Raw genomic sequence first — 24881 nt, forward strand, 5'->3', positions numbered from 1 at the left:
TCTTTTATATATATAAATAAATGATAATTTTTTAGGATTTTTAGAAAGTTCAAGTCACATTTCAAATCTTTTGGGAAACACTTTATTTTAAAGTGACGTAATTACACGTATCTACATGTACTCACTATAATAATAACAGTAAATTATGCATAATTTCAAGTAATTAACCCTAAACCAATCCCTAACCCTAACCATAACTCTATAGTAAGTTTATGTATATATTACGCAATACTTATTTGAGTAAGTACAATGAAACTACGTCATTAAAATAAAGTGTAACCGTCTTTTGTAACATAAAAAAAATGTCTTTACTGTCACTTTTGATCAATATAATGCATTTGAAAAACAATCTTCCTGGTCCCAAACTTTTGAATGGTATGTGTGAAAAATATTATCTGGAAAATATTTAAAGGGGTGGTTGATTATGATTTCACTTTAAGGTTTAAGGACTAAAAACAAGCTTCTTCCCAGGTTAGTGACATCACTAATCTAAAATTTACATAAACCCTGCCCTCGGGAACACACAACAAAGGGGGCGAGGCCATGTTGAGCTGCTTTAGAGAAGAGGAAGAGTTGTTGTAGTAGAGTGTTGTTGTCATGCCGCCATTTTACTCTGGATTGCTTCACAATCGAGGGTCAATTCTACCCTGGATTTCCACAAAAGATTAACATGACAGCACTTGCTAGTCGATGAGTTGAATCAACTCCACAGCAACTACATAAATTTATCTACTAACCATTCAGAAACGTCCAGTTTCATTCTAAAAGTTGTAACTTCTTCCTGTCGAATCCAGTTTGAACAATGTAAGGCTGAACACCGTTACTGACAATCCTCTTTTTTGCTGCGTGAGATTCTCCAGCTTTGTTGTTGTTGAGCAACCGAGCAATGAGCTGTTAAAGCTCCGCCCTCTTCTGGAAAGGGGGCCCGGGAGCAGCAGCTCATTTGCATTTAAAGGGACACACACAAAAACAGCATGTTTTTGCTCACACCCAAATAGGGGCAAATTTGACAAACTATAATAAAGGATCTGTGGGGTATTTTGAGCTGAAACTTCACAGACACATTTAATCAGATTTTTTTACTTATTTATTTTACATTTTTCACAGACCCATGGAGCCCAGGTTGAAACCCCCTACATTAAAGCACACAGCAACTTTTTTTGCACATTAGTGACAGTTAATGCACACTGACACATAACTGAACACTCTGTATCATTTTCCCTGTTTTTGTCATCTGTATATCACGTTCACTGAATGTATTCTCCCATCTGTATTCCAGAGCAACAGGCCTGAACCGGAAGCCTCATGGCCACCAACAACACTGCTAGCATTGCTCAGGCTCGCAAACTGGTGGAGCAGCTCAAGATGGAGGCCAATATTGACCGGATAAAGGTGAGAAGAATATGAACATATTATTATTTTAGGAGTGAAAATACAGTGAGCATTGTTTGGTGACCGTATGTGTGTACATCAGGTCTCCAAAGCAGCAGCAGATCTGACATCATACTGCGAAGCCCATGCTAAAGAGGATCCTCTGCTGTCCCCCGTGCCTGCGTCCGAGAACCCCTTCAGGGAGAAGAAGTTCTTCTGTGCCATCCTGTAACCAGCGCTGCCCATCCATGGACACACCTGCTCCCTCTGGGACACACTCATGGACATAAAACATGTTGATCTTTTAAAAGGGCTGGAGAGATGCAGTGGAGAACCCTTAAATTCTCCCAGCTCTCTATGAGCCTCCATTAAAGCCACTGACTCCACCTAGTGGCCTTGAGATCCAAAGCTGAGCATGGTTACAAGAATCTGTTGAAATTCGTAAGGGAGCGCAGCAAAAAAACACAAGTGACTGTCATTGTAGCAGATCAGCCAGGATGTGTTGTGAAAATATTCAAGTATTCAAAGGTTTCTGTGGTTCTGATGAGGTATTCAATTTTTTTCTTTGTTGATTTTTAGTGGGCTGTGATCGTTAATCTGATCACTGATCTTAGAACCCATGGATTACTAAAGTTGCTGTGATATTGCTTTATTTTCTTTTCAATAAACTTTTTTTCCCCAGATGGAAGTGTGATATGCCTACCATTTAGGTAGCGTTCTGTAGCCATTTTGTGGGTACAGCAAAACTTTTCTTTTTTAATTTAAAGAATGACAGTTTAGTGAAATTTTCTAATGCTTGGACAGATATTCTTAAAATGAAATACCTATCTTTTAGATGCTGATAAAAATTATTTGTCTGTACAGCAAACTGATTTTCTTTCTTTTTTTTTTTTGTTGGGTCTTAAGCATAGTTCTCTTTTTACTCTTTGTACAAAAATGTTAGCAAGTGTGTTGTGCTATATGTTTTGGATATTTGTGGTGATATCAATAATAACTGCATGAAGCCTGACAAAGTGCTGTCTTTTTTCTTTCAAATGGTTATCATATTAAATATTTAAACTACACTCTTTTTCAGCAGCTATATAGATCCCTGTCTTCCATTAAAAACAGATTTCACATAGCTTGGTTACTATACTATATCATCAAGTCTGCATTTATTTGATCAAAAATACAGAAAAAAACATTTTTACCATTTATAATATTGCCATTTAAAATAATGGTTTTCTATTTACTTTATTTCTGGTTTTCTATTTAATATTCTGTGATGTAAAGCTGAATTTTCAGCATCTTTACTCCAGTCTTCAGTGTCACATGATCCTTCAGAAATCATTTAAATATGATGATTTGATACTCAGTTATTATCAATGTTGGAAACAGTTTTGCTGCTTCATATTTTTATAACCTGTGATACTTTTTTCAGGATACTTTGATGAATAAAAAGTTTTAAAATAGAAATCTTTTGTAACAATATATACTACCGTTCAAAAGTTTGGGGTCAGTAATTTTTTCTTTCTTTTTTAAAAGAAATTAACACTTTTATTCAGCAAAGATGTGTAAAACTGATTAAAAAAAACTGATAGTAAAGACATATTGTTAGAAAGGATTTATATTTTGAATAAATGCTGTTCTTTTTAACTTTTTATTCATCATTGATTCTATAAAGTATTGCAGGTTATACAATTTTTTGTTTTAAACAATGTTTCCAACATTGATAATAACTGAGTATCAAATCAGCATATTAAAATGATTTCTGAAGGATCATGTGACACTGAAGACTGGAGTAATGATGCTGAAAATTCAGCTTTACATCACAGAAATAAATTATATTTTAAAGTATATTCAAATAAAAAACGATTATTTTAAATTTTAATAATATTTCACAATTTTACTGTTTTTTTCTGTATTTTTTATCAAATAAATTCAGGCTTGATGAGCATAAGAAACTTCTTTCAAAAACATTAGAAATAGTAATGTTTTCAAACTTTTGATTGTACCGTGTGTGTGTGTGTGTGTGTATATATATATATATATATATATATATATATATATATATATATATATATATATATATATATATATATACACTCACCAGTCACTTTATAGGTACACCTTAATGGCACCCATTTTGCCTTAATTCTTCTTAATTCAAGGTGCTGGAAACACTCCTCAGAGATTTTGCGAGCCTCCCGTTCCACCACATCCCAAAGCTGCTCTATTGGATTGAGATATGGTGATTGTAGAGGCCATTTGAGTTTAGTGAACTCATTGTCATGTTCAAGAAACCAGTTTGAGATGATTTGAGCTTTGTGACATGGCAAGTTATCCTGCTGGAAGTAGCCATCAGAAGATGAGTACACTGTGGTCATAAAGGGATGGACATGGTCAGCAACAATACTCAGGTCGGCTGTGGTGTTTAATAGAAGCTCAGATGGTACAAGTGTGCCAAGAGAATATCCCTCACACCATTACACGATCCACCAGCCTGAACCTTTGATACAAGACAGGATGGATCCATGCTTTTATGTCATCTATGCCAAATTCTGACCCTCCCATCTGAATGTCACAGTAGAAATCGAGACTCATCAGAGCAGGCTATGTTTTCCAGTCCAGTTTTGGTGTTTCTGTGTGAATTGTAGCCTGTTTGCTATGACAGGAGTGTCACCGGTGTGGTCTTCTGCTGCTGGAGCCCATCTGCTTCAAGGTTGGTCATGTTGTGAGTTCAGATATCGGTTGTAACGAGTGGTTACAACCTCTGACCTCTGGCTTCAACAAGGCATTTTCGCTCACAGAACTGCCGCTCACTGGATATTTTCTCTTAAAGGACCATTCTCTGTAAACCCTGGAGATGTTTGTGTGTGAAAATCCCAGTAGATTAGCAGCTTCTGAAATACTCAGAGCAGCCCATCTGGCACCAACAACCATGCCACATTCAAATTCACTTAAATCACCTTTCTTCCCCATTCGGATGCTCAGTTTGTACTTCAGCAGATCGTCTTGATCATGTCTACATGCAGTTGCTGCCATTTGATTGGCTGATTAGATATTTGCGTTAACAAACAGTATACAGTACTGTTATATACAGTAACATATACAGTATCTCACAAAAGTGAGTACACCCCTCACATTTCAGCAACGATTTTAGTATATCTTCTCAAGGGACAATACAATAGAAATGAAACTTGGATATATTTTAGAGTAGTCAATGTGCTGCTTGTATAGTAGTACAGATTTACTGTCCTCTGAAAATAACTTAACATACAGCCATTATTGTCAAAATAGCTGGCAACAAAAGTGAGAACACCCTAAGTGATAACTGATGTACTTCATTTAACCATGCAAAGCCACATGTCCTATTCATCATGTTCATGTTTTTGACTGCTTGACAGAACCATACAAATGTGAGGATTTTGTATTAGAGCAGTTAAAATTTGGTGCTTTAAGTTTGGTGCTCTCTGTTCAACATGGCACCTCATGGCAAAGAACACTCTGAGGATTTGAGAATTAGAATTGTTGTTCTCCACAAAGATGGCCTAGGCTATAAGAAGATCAGTAACACCATGAAACTGAGTTACAGCACAGTGGCCAGGGTCATAGAGAGAGGTTTTCCAAGACGGGTTCCACTCAGAACAGGCCAAAGAAGTTGAATCCTCGTACTGTGCGTCAGGTGCAGAAGCCGGCTTCAAAAAACAGATGCATGAGTGCTGCCAGAATTGCTTTAGAGGTTTCAGCAGAAGCAGAAGGTCAGCTTGTCAGTGCTCAAACCATACGCCACACACTGCAACAAGTCAGTTTGCATGACCGTCATCCCAGAAGGAAGCCTCTTCTGAAGCTGGCTCACAAGAAAGCCCGCAAACAGTTTGCTGAAGACAACCTGTCCAAGAGCATGAATTGCTGGAACCATGTCCTGTGGTCTGATGAGGCTAAGATAAACTTGTTCGGCTCAGATGGCGTCCAGCATGTGTGGCGACGCCCTGGTGAGGAGTACCAAGAAGATTGTGTCCTGCCTACAGTCAAGCATGGTGGTAGCATCATGGTCTGGGGCTGCATGAGTGCTGCTGGTACTGGGGAACTGTAGATGTCACAGTACATTCCAACATGTACTGTGACATTCTGAAGCAGAACATGATGCCCTCCTGGGCTGATTGGCATGATAATGACCCCAAACACACCACCAAGATGACAACTGCCTTGCTGAGGAAGCTGAAGCTGAAGGTGATGGAGTGGCCAAGTATGTCTCCAGACCTGAACCCTATTGAGCATCTGTGGGGCATCCTCAAGCAGAAGGTGGAGAAGCGCTATGTGTCTAACATCCAGCAGCTCCGAGATGTCATTATGGAGGATTGGAAGAGGATCCCAGCAACAACCTGTGCAGCTCTGGTGAATTCCACACCCAGGAAGATTAAGGCAGTGCTAATGTTAACCAGATATAAAGGCTGACATATGCACACCCCAATTTGAAAATTCCCTGTTCCCTTCTTTTACTCATATTTCATTGCTCTGTATTTATTAACACATCTATTTAATCAGTCATCAGACAGATGATCCATTGACACGGTGACTCAGAGCCTGACCCAGACACATACAGATACATTATGACTCATTTTAAGGAAATAACAAACTCATCACGTCAGCTTCCTGCGAAGGCATCTCACAGAGTGTGTGATGTATTGCTATGGAAACCGCGCTGACGACATCTGCTTACACATGCAGGCGTAAGAGACTCACTTCTGTTCTGCACAAATATAGGATCAGTGTTCTTTCTCAGTGTGCGCCAAAATCACACTTACTGGAGTAATATTTGCGCTGTCAGTAAAATAAATATGATTATTATGATGAATTTGTACTTACATGAAACACTTAACCACCAATAGAGATTATGTACGTATAAATGTAAGCCTCTCTATGTATGAATTTCAAAGTATCTTTAGTATAATAATGTGACTTTCTAAAAATATACATTCTTTCTTTCTTTCTTTATCTATATAATGCATGTCTCGTGACATATCTATTGAAGAATTCCTCTTTAGAGCAACCTTATCTGTTCAACAAATGAATCCTGATTCTGGTTTTAATTCTATTCCAGCAGAAGCACTTTCTGTCCAGGACAGCAGGAGGCAGTATAACATCACTTATAATTTCTAGGGTTTCACCGATGGAGTCATTAACATGGTTCACTCGTGGAAGTAATCTTGTATACCTGCAATATGGCATTAAAAAAGCTTGAATCTTGAATCCTATGTGTGTCAAAATGAGATAAAGAAGAAAAAAATACATGCAGCCTATTATACTATATATACCCTGTTTATCCATGAGTGTGAAATTAAAATGAAATACATTTTATTTTTTTATTATCATTCTGGCCTTTGTAAAAGTCACATATGAATGAGAATTTAAAAGTCACAATATAAATATTGCAGTATATTTCAACCATTTTTGTTTTGTCTTGAACGATAGAATATGCACTTGATGTAACAGCAGGCCTTTGGCTTCAGAAAATGATCTACTCCTGAACAGCCATTTTACAGCAGCAATTAGTTGTCTCACAGTGCTTTATTACAGAGACAGTTTCCCTGCAATATCCTGAGGTTAAACTCAGGAGCACATGCAGTGCTACAGCTCTCTCTTGGTTAATATCTATTTTTCTGTCCGTCCGTCCAGCCATCCATCATCATCTCTCTCTCTCTCTTTCTCTCTCTCTCTCTATCAATCTGTCCATCTGTGTATTGATAGTCTTGAGAACCATAATTGTTCATGAGCTGGATTTTTTAATGAAGACACTGAGTAATCACTGTTTGGGCAAAAGGACAAAATTGCACAGATTTTTTCTCAGTAATCAGTGATTTTCTCCAACAAAGTATTTTGTTATCTATAATTAATGAAGACTTTGGCATGATGCATGTGTGTGAGCTAGAGAGTGTGTGTCCACATGCTTAGTCTATGCCGTCCTACCTATTCGTTTTATCCGGGTCTTGACATATTGCTTATGTGCCCTGTCAGTGTTTTAGCTTTCTGTACGTTCTGCCCGCAGAGCTCCTCTGGCCATAAATCTTATATGTCAGAAAATGTCAACAAATGTCAGCATAAATAAGCTTGAAATTGTATCTTCCTGGAGTATTATCCACAACAACAGACACAAAGAAATGTTAAATAAAGCTGTTCATGTGTTTAAACAAACATGGAAAAATACATCTCCATAATAAAGTTTTATATGCATATTAAATTAATCTTGTAATGGTTGTCTTATAAATGGTCCTACCTGTACACCTGTCTACACTGCATGTGAATGCTTTGATATTGAATTGGTACAAGTAATACACTACATCTACTAAATAAAATAATGGCAACAGATTACAAGCAATATTATTAATTAAATTCAACATATAAGAATTGAGATCAATTCTTATATGAAATCAATGAAATCAAATTAATTCCTTAAAAATCAACCATTTAAAATGAATGAAATTTAAGTAAAATTTAAACAAAAATATCTGAATAACAGACAGACGTCAAAGATGAATTAAGAACTCTTTATTTTTTATTGCCAACATTGAAGAGACCTGATGATAACAAGCAGAATCACTGAAGGAAAGAGAAACACAAGAAATACAACTGACTTCAGCCACAGCCTTAGATGAAATCAACTGAAAAGACATTGACCCCCGGTTTCACAGACAAGGCTTAAGCTAGTCCTAGACTAAAATGCATATTTGAGCTTTTTTAATGGAAAGCAACTGACATTGACATATCTTAAATTATGTCACTTCCATTATTTTGTCTCAAGATGCACATCAGTAATGTTTTTTTCAAGGGCACGTTTATAACAGTTACTTAAATGTCCTAACTGAACTAAGGTCTAATCCTAGCTTAGTCTGTGAAACCGGGTCTATATCTCTCTTATTACTAACCAGACTGGCTCTTCTACAGTTCTTTTTGAGCATTAACAGAGGTTTAGATGTCGATGTGTTATTGAAAACGTCTGGTCACCATTATGGTTATCAGTATTTCCTTCAGTTGGGCTGTTTGACTCATGCTTTTTATGTCAGTTTGTGGTTTTTGTAACAGTGTTTGCTAAAGCACATAATTTGTTGATGACTTTCTGTTCTTCAGATATTTTTTGTTTAAATTTTACTCATTTTAAATGGTTGATTTTAATAGTTTAATTCTAACTCAAATCTTATATTTTGAATTTAATTAATAATATCGTTGCCTTGTAATCTGTTACCACAATTTTATTGAGTTAATGTAGCGTATTACTTTTTACAGTGCTCGGATTGGTACACCTGACATCAGATTATGATCAACTCTACATAAATAAAATAAGTCATATACACACATATTATTTAATTGTTTTCAGAACCAAAAATTTGTATATGTTGAATAATACATCTCACTGGTTGTTTTCACACACACACACACACACACACACACACACACACACACACACACACACACACACACACACACACACAAATAATAATATGAAGCAGCACAACTGTTTTCAACATTGATAATAATAATAAATGTTTCTTGAGCATCAAATCATCATATTAGAATGATTTCTGAAGGATCACGTGACACTGAAGACTGGTGATGCTGAAAATCCAGCTTTACATAACTTGCATTTTAAAATTAAAATAGAAATCAGTTATTTTAGGTTGTAGCCTAATAACATTTCACAATACTGTATGTGTGTGTGTTTTAATTTGTTTGTTTCGTTTTGTTTTTTGCAGTCTTTTAGTGATTGTAAGAGATTTCTTTTAAAAACAGAACAAAAAAAATCTTACCGACCACAAACTTTTGAACGGTAGTGTACACATATCTAATAATATGAAGTTTGAGTATAAGATATTTTGAAGAATATTGGTAAACAAACAGTTTTGATGACTATTGACCTCCATTGGGGGTACAAAATAAAGTAAACACTCAAAATATCTTATTTTATGTTCCACAGAAGAAAGAAACTCATCGGGCCTACAGGTTTGGAAGGACATGAGGGTGAGTAAATGGCAGATTTTTATTTTTTGGGGTATTTGGGTATTAGTAGCCTACTATTTATTCAACACACAATTGATAGAATAAACGTGATTGATGTGTATGATGTCCAGGCGCTCTCAGTGGGCAGAAGTGTGAGCTGTGCTGGCTCTAGGACCCGGTGTCCCCTCTTGCGTCTTTTGGCTACTTGATGCTCTCCGGGCTTACGCCTATATGGATTTCATACAAGCAGATCCAGCCCTCAGATGAACAGCTCAGGATATACTGAAGGATTGTGTGTCTGGGCGACCAGGGGACTCCTGTTGATCATGTTTCGGTAAATATTGACAGAAGGCGGCATATTCCACGTTTCTGCACTCTCGCAGTGCCAGTCTGTATGCATTTGCGCGCGCCCTGGGAGTTTCCGTGAATCTTACGGATGAGACACCGCTGGGAGCACGAGCTTCAGGGGTACTTTTCTTATTTCTTTGTCTCAAAGGAGCTGCACTGGTAAAAACGAAGGTAATTTGTCTCTATTTTGTGTATGTCTTTTGTTTGGTTTTGTAAATGATCGATGAGTTTTCTAAAGCTGTGGAAATGCTGACCATCCAAACTTAGCCAAAGAGACCGTGCTAGTTTTATAGGCTATTTTCCTTCTGTTTTAATCAATCTATGTTACAACGTAGAAGCACTGTAAGTCTGGCTATTACATTTGCAACAGTTACACGATGTAAAACTTTTGAAACCCAGAGGCTCGCTCGAGCTCATTGACATTAGTGCGCGCTCCGGAGATGCGCGTGTCCACTTTACTGGACGCCAAAACAACGCTAAAATAAATGTCAGTGGAAGTTTTGTCTGGATTCTTTGTTAAATAAATCGTTTTAACTGATGTTTTAGATTGAAATAACTTCTTTGGCAGGGAATACTCAACAATGAATCAGCGATGGGGTCGTTCGAATGGATTTCTAATCTACCTGTCTCTGCTGGTTTTATGGCGTGAATGGTAAGCAAAACAAAAGACTTATCTCAGGAGGAGCGCGCAAGTGTGTAGCCTACAGTATATACTTAAAGTTTTGAAATTGACAAAAATAATTAGTGTGAGATAGTTCGCTCAAAAAATACAATTTCTGTCATTTTTTTACTCACCCTTGTGTTGTTACAACCCTATGTTTTTTTTCTTTGTGGAACATAAAAGAATATATTTTGGAAAATGTCTGTTTTTTTGACCATACAATGGAAGTCAATGGTGACCAGAACTGTTGGAAGTCAATGGTGATCAAAAATGGTCACCAAAATAGTCATTGACTTCCATTGTATGAAAAAAAAAAAACCTTATTTATCCAAACTTGTCAAAATATCTTCTTTTATGTTCCACAGAAGAAAGAAAGTCATATAGAAAGTTTCACCCAAAAAGTCATACATGTTGGGGGAAATATACATAATTGAATCATAATTTAAAGGAATGTTCCTGGTTCAATCTAAGTTCATCTCAATGGACAGCATGGTGATTACCACAGATTCATTTCGATAATATTTTTAAGCAAAAATCATCAAGGCAGCTTGGAATAAAAGTAAACGAGACTCCATCCATCCATTCATTCTCCAAACCGCTTATCCTCTACAATAGGAGAAACAAGACTGTCGGTAATAAACATTAAAATACACACCGTTTATTGTTATACATAATATTAGTGTGATAAAATCACTTTTTAACTTTGTTATACCCAATTTTGTTGTCATACCGCCAGTAAACTTGGTAACTTTCACACAATGTTTGTGCAAGAAAACCAATAAGAAAGGCGTAGAGAAGAAAATAAACTTGTCTACTACCTGTACTAAATGTTCATAACATTCAAGGCTGAAAATCAGCCAGAAACAGTTTAAACAAAAGGTTTCTGCTATGTCTTTACCTGACACACAAGGTGCATAACGTACAAATATGAATATGAATAACTAGTTAATGAAAGTGCTTTAACAGAAATATGAGCAAAATATTTCTGCATGCTTACACTAACGCTGAGGTATCAAGTTATTTTATTTATTTAAATATTATCTTAATTTAAGTTTCTGTGGTAACTGACTTTATTCTACTAGTGACTGACCTTCACTTATACTGAACTCAGAACATTCCTAGTCAGTGTTTGCAACTGAATTATGACAGTACATTTTACAAGTCAGAATTTTCATAAAAACTTGTGCTCACAAAATGAATAATTACTAAAAAAAAAAGAAGCAGCTAGCTAATTATTTCAATTAGTATGTAAATATGCACACAGCCACAGGGAATAGGGGTATGTTAGAAGATTGGCTGTTCGGAGACAAGTTTCCTAAGATGAAGTCTCAGGTGTTTTGCTACAGCTGCCATGTTTGTGCTTTTGCCAGATGGTCATCATCCTCTCATAACTTTATTGGACTAGAGCAAAGCTTTCTCTGTGTGCAACTCTGTATAAGTATGTTTATGTAACAGACTTTTGTGATGCCAAATGTATCTTGTGTAGTTCTGAGGCAGATGTATCTGGCTCAGATGCCTTTAAAAACAACATAACCCTCTTCACACGGATTTTGGACCGGCTACTCGATGGCTACGACAACAGGCTGAGACCTGGTCTGGGAGGTAAGAAAGTGTGTGATGCTTGAGGAAATAGAGCTGTGTTATTTTACTCTGAGAAATGAGGTTGTTCAATAAGCCTGTGCAAAGTTGCTGTTTTATATGCACTTGATGTACTAATAAGCAAATGACGGTGATTGTTTTTTTTTCTATTTAGGAATTTTATAAATACTCTCTTGTGTTACTCATACAGTCCAATGGATTTAGCACAACATTATGTGTAACATTATGTGTTAAGAAACATTAAAGGCAGGGTAGGTGATTTGCATTCAAAAAATTTTTTGTTATGCTGGTTGAAAGTCTCTTCACATCCTGATAGCAATCAAATAAAATGTATTTATATGATCAATATCACACTCGTAGTAGCCGTGCGACATGGCTGTATCACAGCGTGCTGATATACAGTCATATCGCATGGCTACGAGTGCGATATTGCGTTTATACAACAGTTTGACGGCACGAGTGTGTAAATAAATTAAAAACAACAACGGAGTGTCTTTAAAAACCCTTTTTTGTGAGGAACTACTTCCTTCCGCCACGTATTCAAATCTCAAGTTGACAGTTTAAAAGTTGAGCCCAAGCCTCCGTTACTAATTTTAAAAAGTCACTTTAGAACTAGTAACAAAGGAACGTGGAGTCGCTTCACTGAAACTCATTGTAATATGTAGAGTATAATGAGAGAGAGATCGCCTGAGCGAGTGCATTACCTGCTTCTATCTTTGTCTTTGTCCTTTTAACATTTAAGACATTTCCATGACAGCGCTAGTCAATGCATTTGCATCTCGTAAGATGTTGTTTAAAGTAAAAACAACGTCCTTGTTTCAGTCCATTTCAATATAAAAGTCTTTGCGACTGACTGACTCACTCATAAAGACAGTCTTTGCCGCCATCTAATGGCGTATTAATGTAACTTACTCTGAAGTCTAACGGTGTGTTCCAAATGGGATATATCGCCCTCCGAAGGGCACTTCGGAGTGAAAACAATCGTGGCCGCCATATTGAAGGGTCGTTCCAAACCGAAGTGCTCAAAACTGGCCACTTCAAAGGGCCCTTCAGAATGAAGGATTTCAAAGGGTACAACTGATGGACACTTCGGGCCCCCATGATCCTTTGCACAGGGAAGTTGTTTGATGTCACAGAATGGGTACAGGAGGTTAGGTGTTCGATTTTACCTATAAATGTATGTATAGTATTTTTCTATACTACTGCAATATTTATACAAGTTAGATTTGGTACATTTTTATGGTCAAAATGATATTGCACTTCAACAAAAATACTTTACAGCTGCCTTTATCAGTCCATTCAAATGCTTCAAATACATAGACACAATATACATTATATTTAAAGTAAAAGACCGGCAGTAGCTTATAATGTTACTACAGTAAATGAATGCATATTAATACAAAGAGTAAACCAGGGGAAAAAAGACGAAGACGCCTCCTTGATTGTCTCGTTAAGATGACGCTGAAGAGCATTCCAAAAAAATAGTTTTTTTGACCCCTACACGCTCTCACTCCGGAGGGTAAACCCTTTGTAGGGATTAGTGCACAGGGATGAGCCCTTCCGAATGGAACGCAGGGCCAATCACTAATGGACTGTCTCAATATCAAAAAATACAGCATGTTATTTATATAAAATATTATTTATTGAACAATAATATTTAAATTAGCAACAATAGCCATTATAACAGTATAAGAAGTAAAATATGAAATAAACACAAGCAAACAGTTCAGTCAAATGTACAAAATCTGTGCTCTAGTTAGTACATATTTCAATATAAATATAAATTTAATATAGCCCTTAAGCCAAATCTATTAGCTCTGGAACAAGTAATAGATTAATAAGACCAAAGACTGCCCGTTTGATATACCCAAAATGAATTATACCTCATGTTTAAATACTATTTACATAAGAGCCAGCGACAAATTCCCAAAGGACTGGCAGATATGAAGCTGTTCTCTGCGGGTACATGAGCGCTGAATGGTCGCTGACGGCCTGGAGTTTGCATCTCCGAAGGCGTCTAAACAAATTTTCAAATAGGCGCTATGCTTACATATAAATCGCATATCTGAAGTCTAAACTATATTCTCGCCTAAACTACATTTCGTTACAAAATAACAGTAGCATCTATAAAAATATGGTGGGTTTACTCATCTGCCATGACACTCACTGTGAGAATGTTGACAGCGGAGTGATTCAAACTGTGAAACGGTTCCCGTAGCGATACTGGTAGAATATCACATGGCTGAAAAGACCTTTCAGCCAATCAGATTCAAGAACCAAACGAACTGTTGTTAAAATTTATTTATATCTGTATTTATATCGGCAAATGTTCGTCCAAGCATATCCCTCAATTGGAGGCATAGGATAGGATGTCCTACCTGCGTGTCAACATATGTTTAACATCAGACACCATACGTCATCAGCGCGTTTCAAGAGCCAAAACAAGCCAAAACAATGAGCTTATATTGCGTTTACGCCATAACTACTGTAATTTGGAAGAGATGGAAACCTGTGACGTTATACTCGGAGCGGTTTGTTACTGGAATTTAGGCGTTTCAACGGCAAAACTATCAACGTCGAAATTAATCTGCAGCAGTCAGGTGGTACAGGTCAGAGCTCTTTAAGTTGTTTAAATTCATTATTATTGTAATGTTATATGCTTTGAGACATGAGGTAGTTTAACGCCATCTCTCGCGACACTTTTGTTTGCTCCCTGCTGTACGCGTTCATGTGTTTTTGAGGAGGTGTGGCTTTAGAGACGCACTGAAGTGAGGGTGGGATCCTATGCTTTCAAAGCTAGCTCGCTATTGCTAGCCTCTCCGAAAATGACCTACCCTACCTTTAAGGTGATTAAATGTTTATGACTTGATTTTACCACTGTTAAACTAATTATAATGAGGTGTTGATTACCTGAGAACACTGACTGAAGGAGAAGAAAAACAAAACCAGCAATCTCAGCTCTACTTGACAGTCTACAAACCCCGTTTGTGTAGTAGTCTGTCAGTGTTAATATATATTTATGTGACCCTTGCCATTGTTTGTACACTCTGAGCTTGGCAACATGAAAGACACCGTGGATCAAGCGACACCCACCATGAAGCAAATAGATTTCTTGTGAGTGTTCCCTTTTGAGATTTACAGAGACTAGCACACACATACGCACACACTGGAGTCAGTGGACATGCAGTCGAGCTAAGAGCCAGGATGAAGTGTTGCCATGGTTTCACTAATGATAAGTTAAAGGGTTAGTTCACCCAAAAATGAAATTTCTGTCATTAATTACTCACCCTCATGTCATTCCAAAATCGTAAGACCTTCATTCATCTTCAGAACACAAATTAAGAATTTTTTGATGAAATCTGAGTTGTTGCTTTTTTAAATCTCGCATAAAAAAGCAACGTAATTACCACTTTCAAGGCCCAGAAAAGTACTAAAGACATCGTTAAAAAAGTCAACATGACTACAGTGGTTCAACCTTAAAGGTGCCATCGAATAGAAAATTGAATTTACCTTGGCATAGTTGAATAACAAGAGTTCAGTATATGGAAATGACATACAGTGAGTCTCAAACTCCATTGTTTCCTCCTTCTTATATAAATCTCATTTGTTTAAAAGACCTCAGAAGAACAGGCGAATCTCAACATAACACCGACTGTTACGTAACAGTCGGGATCATTAATATGTACGCCCCCAATATTTGTATATGCCAGCCCATGTTCAAGGCATTACACAAGGGCAGCCAGTATTAACGTCTGGATCTGTGCACAGCTGAATCATCAGACTAGGTAAGCAAGCAAGGACAATAGCGAAAAATGGCAGATGGAGCAATAATAACGTCTCGGTTACATATGTAACCCTCGTTCCCTGAAGGAGGGAACGGAGACGTACGTCAGTAGTGACCGACGAATTGGGATATCGCTTAGAGAGCCCTATCAGCTTCGTGTAAACTAAAACAAGCCAATGGAATTGGCGTGCGATATTTGCATAATGCGCACCGCCCCCGACAGGTGTATATAAATAGGAAGCAGATGCAATCGCACTCTGTTTTTCGCTGAGGAGACAACTGGTGTCCGCGCTACAGCGAGGGTACAGAAACTGTGGCGACGGGACGTATGTCTCCGTTCCCTCCTTCAGGGAACGAGGGTTACATATGTAACCGAGACGTTCCCTTTCAGTCGGTCACGTTCGACGTACGTCAGTAGTGACCGACGAATTGGGATCCCAACTAAAGCGCCACAGTTACGAAACCCCTTCCAGTGCCCAGCGCAAGCTCAGCCGCCCATAGCACCGACTGGCGGTGAAGGGGGCGAGCTTACACCGAGAGAGTCTACTGCTGTCTAACCAATACCCACTAAGTAAACTAGACTACACTGGGGAAGCGAACCCGTAAGGGACGCTGCGGAGACCACTACCTACCCAATGGGGGAGGAGTTTACGTGGGAAATACACACATGGACTGGCCCGGGGGGCAGTACGCATATGGAGTCCCTGGGATGGCTCCACCTGGTTAGGGGGAGACTCATCTGACAGGTGACAGCAGAGCTGGCTCTGCTAAGGGAAAGACACGGACTCGGCCCGTAGGGAGTTTTAAACCGTGGAAAATACACATATGGGACCGCTCACGTAGAGGGGTCACGACATATGGGCCCCAGCCAACAGACAGCGTCAGCGACGGATGTAGGCCTGGCATCAGACACTCCGCAATGTCCGAGCCGAAGGGGGAGGCGGAGGAGTTCGACAGGGTTCGCCAAGCGGGGAACACGACTGGAGAGAAGTATGCACGTATCCGGCCAGTGGCGGGAATGGCATTGCAAGCCGACACTTAGAGTGGGTACAACACGTCTACCGACTAGTGGATGCGAGTACACGTGAAGATACCGGCTCTACACGTAGGCTATAAAACCTAGCGAACGTGTTTGGTGTCGCCCAGCCCGCAGCTCTACAGATATCTGTCAGCGAGGCGCCATGAGCCAGCGCCCAGGAAGAGGCCACCCCTCTGGTGGAGTGGGCTCTCAACCCGAGTGGGCAAGGCACACCTTGGGATTCATACGCCAAGGCGATGGCATCCACTATCCAGTGGGCCATCCTCTGCTTGGAGACAGCCTTTCCCTTCTGCTGGCCTCCGTAACAGATGAAGAGCTGATCTGAGGTCCTGAAGCTTCGCGTTCTATCCACGTAAACGCGCAGAGCGCGGACGGGACAGAGCAAAGCTAGGGCTGGGTCTGCCTCCTCCGAGGGCAGCGCTTGCAGGTTCACTACCTGATCTCTGAAGGGAGTGGTAGGAACCTTGGGCACGTATCCAGGCCGGGGTCTCAGGATGACGTGAGAATCACCGGGCCCGAACTCTAGGCACGCTTCGTCGACCGAAAACGCATGCAGGTCCCCTACCCTCTTCAGGGAAGCCAATGCGACCAGAAGGACAGTTTTTAGGGACATAACCTTCAGGTCGACTGATCGCAAAGGCTCAAAGGGATGACCCCGGAGAGCTGTGAGAACCAGGGTCAGATCCCAAGAGGGTACGGAGGAAGGGCGAGGAGGATTTAGTCTCCTCGCCCCCCTCAGGAACCTGACGATCAGATCGTGTCTCCCCAGGGACTTACCCTCAACTGCGTGGTGATGTGCAGCGATAGCGGCAACATACACCTTCAGGGTGGAGGGAGACAGCCTTCGCTCCAACCCTTCTTGCAGGAAGGAAAGCACAGATCTGACCGAGCATGATCGGGGGTCCTCTCGGCGAGAGGCGCACCATTCGACGAACAGGTTCCACTTCAGCGCGTAGAGACTCCTAGTGGAAGGAGCTCTAGCGGAAGTGATGGTGTCTACGACCGCTTGCGGGAGATCACTCAGAACCTCCGCATCCCGTCCAGGGACCACACGTGGAGGTTCCACAGATCGGGACGCGGGTGCCACAGGGTGCCCCGTCTCTGAGTCAGGAGGTCCTTCCTCAGAGGAATCGGCCAGGGAGGGGCTGTCGCGAGGAGAATGAGGTCTGAGAACCAGGTCCGAGTGGGCCAGTACGGAGCCACTAACAGAACCTGCTCCCCGTCCTCCCTGACCTTGCACATGAGTTGTGCGAGAAGGCTCACTGGGGGAAACGCATATTTGCGCAGACCCGGGGGCCAGCTGTGTGCCAGGGCATCCGTGCCGAGCGTGCCGCCGGTCAGGGCATAAAACCACTGGCAGAGGGCAGTTTCCGTGGAGGCAAACAGGTCTACCTGGGCCTCGCCGAAATGCTGCCAAATCAGCTGGACCGCCTGGGGGTGGAGCCGCCACTCGCCCGCAAGTGGAGGCTGCCGTGAGAGCTCGTCGGCTGCACGGTTGAGCACACCTGAGACACGAGTGGCCCGAAGGGACCTCAGATCCTTCTGACTCCACAACAAGAGATGGCGGGCGAGTTGCGACATGCGACGGAAGCGTAGACCACCTTGACGGTCGATGTACGCAACGGCCGCAGTGCTGTGTGAGCGGACTAGAACGTGCTTGCCTGACAACAGCTTCTTGAAGCGGGCCAGCGCAAGACGAACCGCTAGCAACTCGAGGCAATTGATATGCCAATGCAGCTGAGGCCCCGTCCAAAGACCTGTCACTGCATGCCCGTTGTACGTGGCCCCCTATCCCGTGGCAGAGGCATCTGTGGAGACCACAGCGTGCCTGGACACTCGTTCGAGGGGTACTCCGGCCCGCAGGAACGAAGGGTCCGACCACCTGACAAGGGTGCGACGGCAGCTCGGTGTCACGGGAACACGGAGCCTGCCGCACTGCCACGCCCATCTCGGGACCCGGCCGCGGAGCCAGTGTTGAAGCGGTCTCATATGAAGCAATCCGAGCGGCGTTACCGCGGCTGCAGATGCCATATGCCCCAGGAGCCTCTGAAAATCTTTCAGTGGAGCCGCTGTCCTGCACTTGAGCGAGCTCAGGCAGTTCAACACCGACTGGACGCGCGCCTCGGTGAGACGCGCAGTCCGTGCGACCGAGTCTAGCTCGAGACCGAGACAAGAGATCCTCTGCCCGGGGGCAAGTTTGCTCTTGTCCCAGTTGACCTGAAGACCCAACCGGCTGGGAGCTAAAACCATGTCGGGTAGGACTTTGTACTGACATGCCCGACCCTCGAACGCAGACCGGAGGAAGGATCTGTGTCGAGGCAGAATCGAGACATGAAAGTACGCGTCCTTCAGGTCTATTGCTGCAAACCAATCCTGGGGACGGTCCAGGATTGGCCGTAGCCCACCGCCCTTTTTCGGTACAATGAAGTAGGGGCAGTAGAACCCCGACTTCATATCGGCTGGAGGGACCGGCTCGATTGTATCCTTCGCCAGGAGGACAGCAATCTCCGCCCGGAGAACAGGTGCACTGTCCAACGACACCTGAGTGAAGTGGACAGCCCTGAAGACCGGGGGACGCCGGGCGAACTGAATCGCATAGCCGAGTCTGATAGTACGAATGAGCCAACTGGACAGGCTGGGGAGCGCTATCCACGCTTCCAGACACTGAGCCAGCGGGACCAAAGGCACCACAGACGCACCGGGGGTGGGGCAGCAAGGCAGAGAGGGACCCGACTCGGACGGCTTGGGAGCGGCCCGGAGTGGGGTCGGACTCTGCGAGGCAGCAGTGTGCATGGGAGACGGCGCACGGGACGCGGTCTGCGCCATCACACTGCCGCCGGCTGGCGAATGGGGAGGGAGCTGCCAGCGGCGAGGCGGGGCCTGACACCCTGGCAGACACACCTAGTTGTGACCTGGAGTTTGAGGAAACTGTTCTTTTTGTGGCAAAGTGGGTACCGCTGGACTCCGGAGAGCCAGCGGCGGTAGATGGACAGCCGCCACAAAATCCCCCCGGCCCTCCTCCGGGGGTGGGAGAGCAGATGGAATACTATCCCAAAGGGCAGGAACCTTCCGCTCCAGGTCGCCCGTCTCAGGGCCGATTTTTCCCCCGACCGCTTGCCACCTGGGTTGACAGAGACGGGCTGGGCACCACGTCCGCGACCAGCACCCTGCTGTTTGGCTGGTGTAGGCTGCTGCTTTGCCGACTTAGCAGGGGCGGAGGAAGACGCAGGCGGGCGCCCTCGGCGACGAGCGGGCTGAGGCTGAGCCACGGGCGGCTGGGTGGAGGCAGCAGCGGACCGCCGTGGCATGACATGTCTGATAGCCTCAGCCTGCTTCTGTGCAGCGGAGAACTGTTGGGCACAGCTCTCCACCGCGTCGCCGAAAAGGCCGACCGGAGACACGGGGGAATCCAGGAACCGATGTTTGTCGGTCTCCCTCATGTCTGCCAAGGTCAGCCAGAGGTGGCGTTGCTGGACTACCAGAGTAGACATCGCCTGGCCAACAGAACGCGCTGTCACCTTCGTTGCCCGGAGGGCAAGGTCAGTGGCAGCGCGCAGCTCCCCAAGCAGCTGTTGGTCAGGACCTTCCTGGGGCATCTGCGACAGCGCTTTTGCCTGATAGACCTGCAAAAGGGCCATCGCGTGCAGGGCAGAGGCAGCCTGCCCACAGGCACTGTAAGCTTTCTCAGTCAGACCGGCTGAGAATTCACAGGCCTGGGACGGGAGACGCGGCTCACCGCGCCAGCCAGCGGCCGTTGGACACAACTGCATCGCAACAGACCGCTCGACTGGCGGGATCTTCGCGTATCCCCTGGCTTCCCCGCCGTCCAGGGAGGTGAAGGCGGACGAGGGACCAGGCCCTGTACAAGCCCCATACGGAGCTTGCCAAGACTTGGTCACCTCATCGTGTACTTCCGGGAAGAAAGGCATTGGGGCGGGACGCTGGATTTGACCAGCGCGACCCCCCCCCAAGTACCAATCGTCCAACCGAGATGGGCCGGGACAGGGTGGAGGGTTCCACTCAAGCCCGACGCACAAGGCGGCCCGGGAGAGCACAGCCGTGAGCTCGGGATCCGACTCGGGCAACGCTACCGTCCCGGGCGGCAGCGCGTCCGGATCTTCCTCCCCCGAGGACTCAGGCTCACCTTCCGATGCAGCAGTCGACATCCGATCCGCCGCCGGCACACCAAAGGTAACGGCTGGACAGTCCGTAGAGGGCCCAGCGGAAACCAACGGTGGCACGATGGGTTGCGGTGCTGATGAGGCGGCAGGGGCCCGAGGAGCGTTTCCGCTCGGCGGGGAAGCCCTGACCGTAAGCCTCAGGTCACCCTTCCTATACACCGCCGAACCGTCATTCCGGCCCGGGCCGGAAAAAACGGTCGAACGGGGCACAGGGGAGGGGGCCCCCGCTTCCTGAGACTTCAGGAAGGAGAGTCTCGACCTCAGCACCGCGATAGTCATGTTCCCGCAATGGGAACATGAACCATTCACAAAAGCTGCTTCAGCGTGCTGAATGCCCAAACACGAGATGCAACGATTGTGCCCATCAGCAGGGACCAGGGAACGACCACACCCATTAACGCACAGACGAAATGACATACTGTCAGGGTTCGTCTGTAAAGCTCTTTTAGAAGGGGAAAACAGTCAACTCGCTCGTGCCGAAGCACACAGGGAGTGACGCGATGTGCCAGGTACACCACTCCCTGGACACACCGAGGAACCGGCACAAATCGCAACACACACACTTTCACTCTAGGCGTGTGCTGTGAAAACAGCAGTTGAGAGCTATAGCTCGGATCCTCGGGAGCTCGCGACCTCGCTGTAGCACCGTTACACCGGCACACACGGCTTGCTGTGAATCCTCTTCGAGGCAGTTTAGTTCACACAAACAGTCTTCTTAAACAGGACACCACTGAATGGCTCCGAAGCGAAAGACAGAGTGCGATTGCATCTGCTTCCTATTTATATACACCTGTCGGGGGCGGTGCGCATTATGCAAATATCGCACGCCAATTCCATTGGCTTGTTTTAGTTTACACGAAGCTGATAGGGCTCTCTAAGCGATATCCCAATTCGTCGGTCACTACTGACGTACGTCGAACGTGACCGACTGAAAGGGAACTGATATGATCCATGATAACATGATATTTTTAGTGATATTTGTAAATTGTCTTTCTAAATGTTTCGTTAGCATGTTGCTAATGTACTGTTAAATGTGTTTAAAGTTACCATCGTTTCTTACTGTATTCACGGAGACAAGAGCCGTCGCTATTTTCATTTTTAAACTCTTGCAGTCTGTATAATGCATAAACACAACTTCATTCTTTATAAATCTCTCCAACAGTGTGTAATGTTAGCTTTAGCCCATTAGCCACGGAGCACAGCCTCAAACTCATTCAGAATCAAATGTAAACATCCAAATAAATACCATACTTACGCGATTAGACATGCTGCATGACGAACACTTTGTAAAGATCCATTTTGAGGGTTATATTAGCTGTGTGAACTTTGTTCATGCAATGATAGAGTCGAGAGCTCTGGGTGGGGGGTGGAATGGCGGAGAGCGCGAGCATTTAAAGGGGCCGCAGCCTGAATCGGCGCATTTCTAATTATGCCTCAAAATAGGCAGTTAAAAAAATTAATTAAAAAAAATCTATGGGGTATTTTGAGCTGAAACGTAGACTTATATTACATCTTGTAAAAAAAAACGTTCGATAGCACCTTTAATGTTATGAACAGACAAGAATACTTTTTGTGCACAAAAACAAAACAAAAATAACAACTTTATTCAACAATTTCTTCTCTACCCTGTCATTCTGTTCACATTGTAGACATACTGCAGACTTCCATGTTTACGTCCAAATGCCGACTCAACATTGGCCGACGCTGGTCACGTGAGCAGAACGACACATGCATGTGATTCTGACACAGAAGCCGGCCAATAATGAGTCGGTATTCTGATGTAGAACCCAGAAGCACTGCACTGTGTTTACAATGTAAACAGCGTAGGAGAATGATAGGGAAGAGAAGAAAACATTTTTTTTGTTTTTGTGCTCAAAAAGTATTCTCGTCGCTTTATAATATTAGGTTGAACCACTGCAGTCACGTTGACTATTTTAACAATGTCTTTACTACTTCTCTGGACCTTGAATGTGGTTATTACGTTGCTTTACATGGGAGATAAAAAAACCTCCTGGATGTCATCAGAAATATCTTAATTTGAGTTCCGAAGAAGGGTATGGGTGTGGAACGGCATGAGGGTGAGTAATTAATGACAGAATTTTCATTTTTGGGTGAACTAACCCTTTAAAGTAATAGTTAGCTCAGAAATGAAACATTTTACATCTTTTTTTTCACCTCCATATCATTTGAACACTGAATTATTTTCCTTCATCTGTGAAACACATAAGAGATCTTAGGCAGAATATCTGATTTTCTGTTCTTCAACCATTAAAGTGAATGCCGATTTATCAAGCTTCAAAAAACACCATCATGAAAGTAATCTACATGACTTATCTGCTGAAACCATACAATAGTTTTATATGAGGAGCAGACTGAAATTGAAATTGTTGATCACTGATACAAAGCTACAAAGTGTGTGTGGTTTCAGTGAACTTTGAATATAACAGTGAACGTGATTTCACCAAACGCAACGTTCTCAACATCTTTGTTGATCCTGGAACAACATTCCAATCAACCAATCAGATCTGAAGGACACGTTTATGATTTATGTCAAGTTTAGGCTTACAACCAGGATTAGGTGCTTCTAGTTCAGTGTTATCCACCTATCATTTCCCTCTGATTTTAGGGATAAGTTATGGGTAAGGGTAGGGATAGGACTAAATTTTCAGACAGGAATGTTGTACAAAATATGTTGATCCAGGAACATGTCTTACTTGGCAAAATCAGGGTGACCGAATATAACACATGAAACAAAGAAAGCCATGAAAATGTTGGTATATTAAGTTATATCTGGTTGATAACGTAATTTGGACTTTCTTTTTGCTGTGACATAGATCGAGTAACAGAGGTGAAGACTGATATCTATGTGACCAGTTTTGGGCCAGTATCAGACACAGACATGGTAAGACATTCCTCTTCTCACATTAGATGATTTGTTTATAGTGCGAATCAAATCATATTTGTCAAAAATATTTGATGTTGTCCTGTTGGTTATCTTATTCACTTTTTCTCCCTCCCTCTCCCTCAATCCTTTTTTTCCATCTGTTGTCTATTCATAGCATTTGGTACCTGCTGCTGCTAAAAGCTTTTCTCAGTGCTCCTCTTTTCCCCACTTCACACTGTCTGCTCTCAAATATTTAGAATAGCGAAAAAAAAAAAAAAAGGTCAGATGGAAGAAAAAGGATTTTCCATTCATTCATTTTTTATTTATCGTCTTTTACTGTCCAGTTGAGTGTTTTCTAAACCCCACTGAATACTCCCACTATCTTGTAGTAGGAAAATCTCTGTTCATAAAGACTATATTATGTCAGGACGATCATCACACTAGGTATTTCTGTCATGTTTTTTTTTTTTCTGGGTGCTCTTGGGAAATCACGATTTTCCTGAGTACATTGCTTGAATCGCATGTCTCCCCAGTTCCCCAGTCATCACTGTACTACAGCTATTCACTGTCCTATTGAGTAATGTCACATTCTAGAAATATTTTCATAATCTTGGAAATAGTATTAAACATAACACTGCACTAATGTAATTTAGGGCTGCTCGATTATGGCAAATATCGAAATCATGATTGTTTAACACTATTATTGGTTGGTTATATGATCAAAGTCTTATTTCATGATATGAGTAATTCAAAGCAGAACTAAGTAACTTTTTTTACCTCCATAGATAGTTTTCTAAGTCCTTACGATGGTTAATTGACTTGTAGTGGTGTGTTTGAGGCGAGCACTAACCCCCTCTGGCACGTCTACGCCAGAATACAGCACTTGCAAGTTGAGCTGCATCGACCCGAAACAATCTCACCTCATGTTCACGTTCACGCAAGAGTGACAAAATGCTTTACGGTAATTCAAAAACAATGTATATATTATGACTTTATAAGACAATTTCGAAAATTACCCACCTCCATCGAGTGTAGTGTAT

The 24881-nt window shown here is 42.5% G+C and overlaps 2 protein-coding genes across 10 annotated transcripts in view; both read left to right on the forward strand.

Moving 5' to 3' along the window:
- Positions 1 to 2380, forward strand: part of gng2 (guanine nucleotide binding protein (G protein), gamma 2) — a 30080-nt gene extending 27700 nt beyond the window's left edge. For all 5 annotated transcript variants that reach the window (XM_048204096.1, XM_048204097.1, XM_048204095.1 and 2 more), the window contains 2 exons: positions 1280 to 1392; positions 1475 to 2380. In XM_048204096.1, the coding sequence (XP_048060053.1) occupies positions 1306 to 1392; positions 1475 to 1603 (216 nt within the window). In that variant the 5' untranslated portion in view covers positions 1280 to 1305 and the 3' untranslated portion in view covers positions 1604 to 2380. The remainder of the gene's footprint in view (positions 1 to 1279; positions 1393 to 1474) is intronic.
- A 7041-nt stretch (positions 2381 to 9421) lies between these two features.
- Positions 9422 to 24881, forward strand: part of gabra2a (gamma-aminobutyric acid type A receptor subunit alpha2a) — a 30892-nt gene continuing 15432 nt past the window's right edge. The window contains exons 1-4 of one of the 5 annotated variants that reach the window (XM_048204099.1): positions 9422 to 9864; positions 10262 to 10345; positions 11841 to 11956; positions 23792 to 23859. In XM_048204099.1, coding sequence (XP_048060056.1) covers positions 10275 to 10345; positions 11841 to 11956; positions 23792 to 23859 — 255 coding nt within the window. In that variant the 5' untranslated portion in view covers positions 9422 to 9864; positions 10262 to 10274. Of the gene's footprint in view, positions 9865 to 10261; positions 10346 to 11840; positions 11957 to 13199; positions 15068 to 23791; positions 23860 to 24881 lie in introns of those variants that run through there. The other 4 variants (XM_048204103.1, XM_048204104.1, XM_048204101.1 and 1 more) reach the window with 4 other exon arrangements.

Source organism: Megalobrama amblycephala, linkage group LG10 (assembly GCF_018812025.1).
Source record: "Megalobrama amblycephala isolate DHTTF-2021 linkage group LG10, ASM1881202v1, whole genome shotgun sequence".
In the NCBI taxonomy this organism is placed as follows: Eukaryota; Metazoa; Chordata; class Actinopteri; order Cypriniformes; family Xenocyprididae; genus Megalobrama; species Megalobrama amblycephala.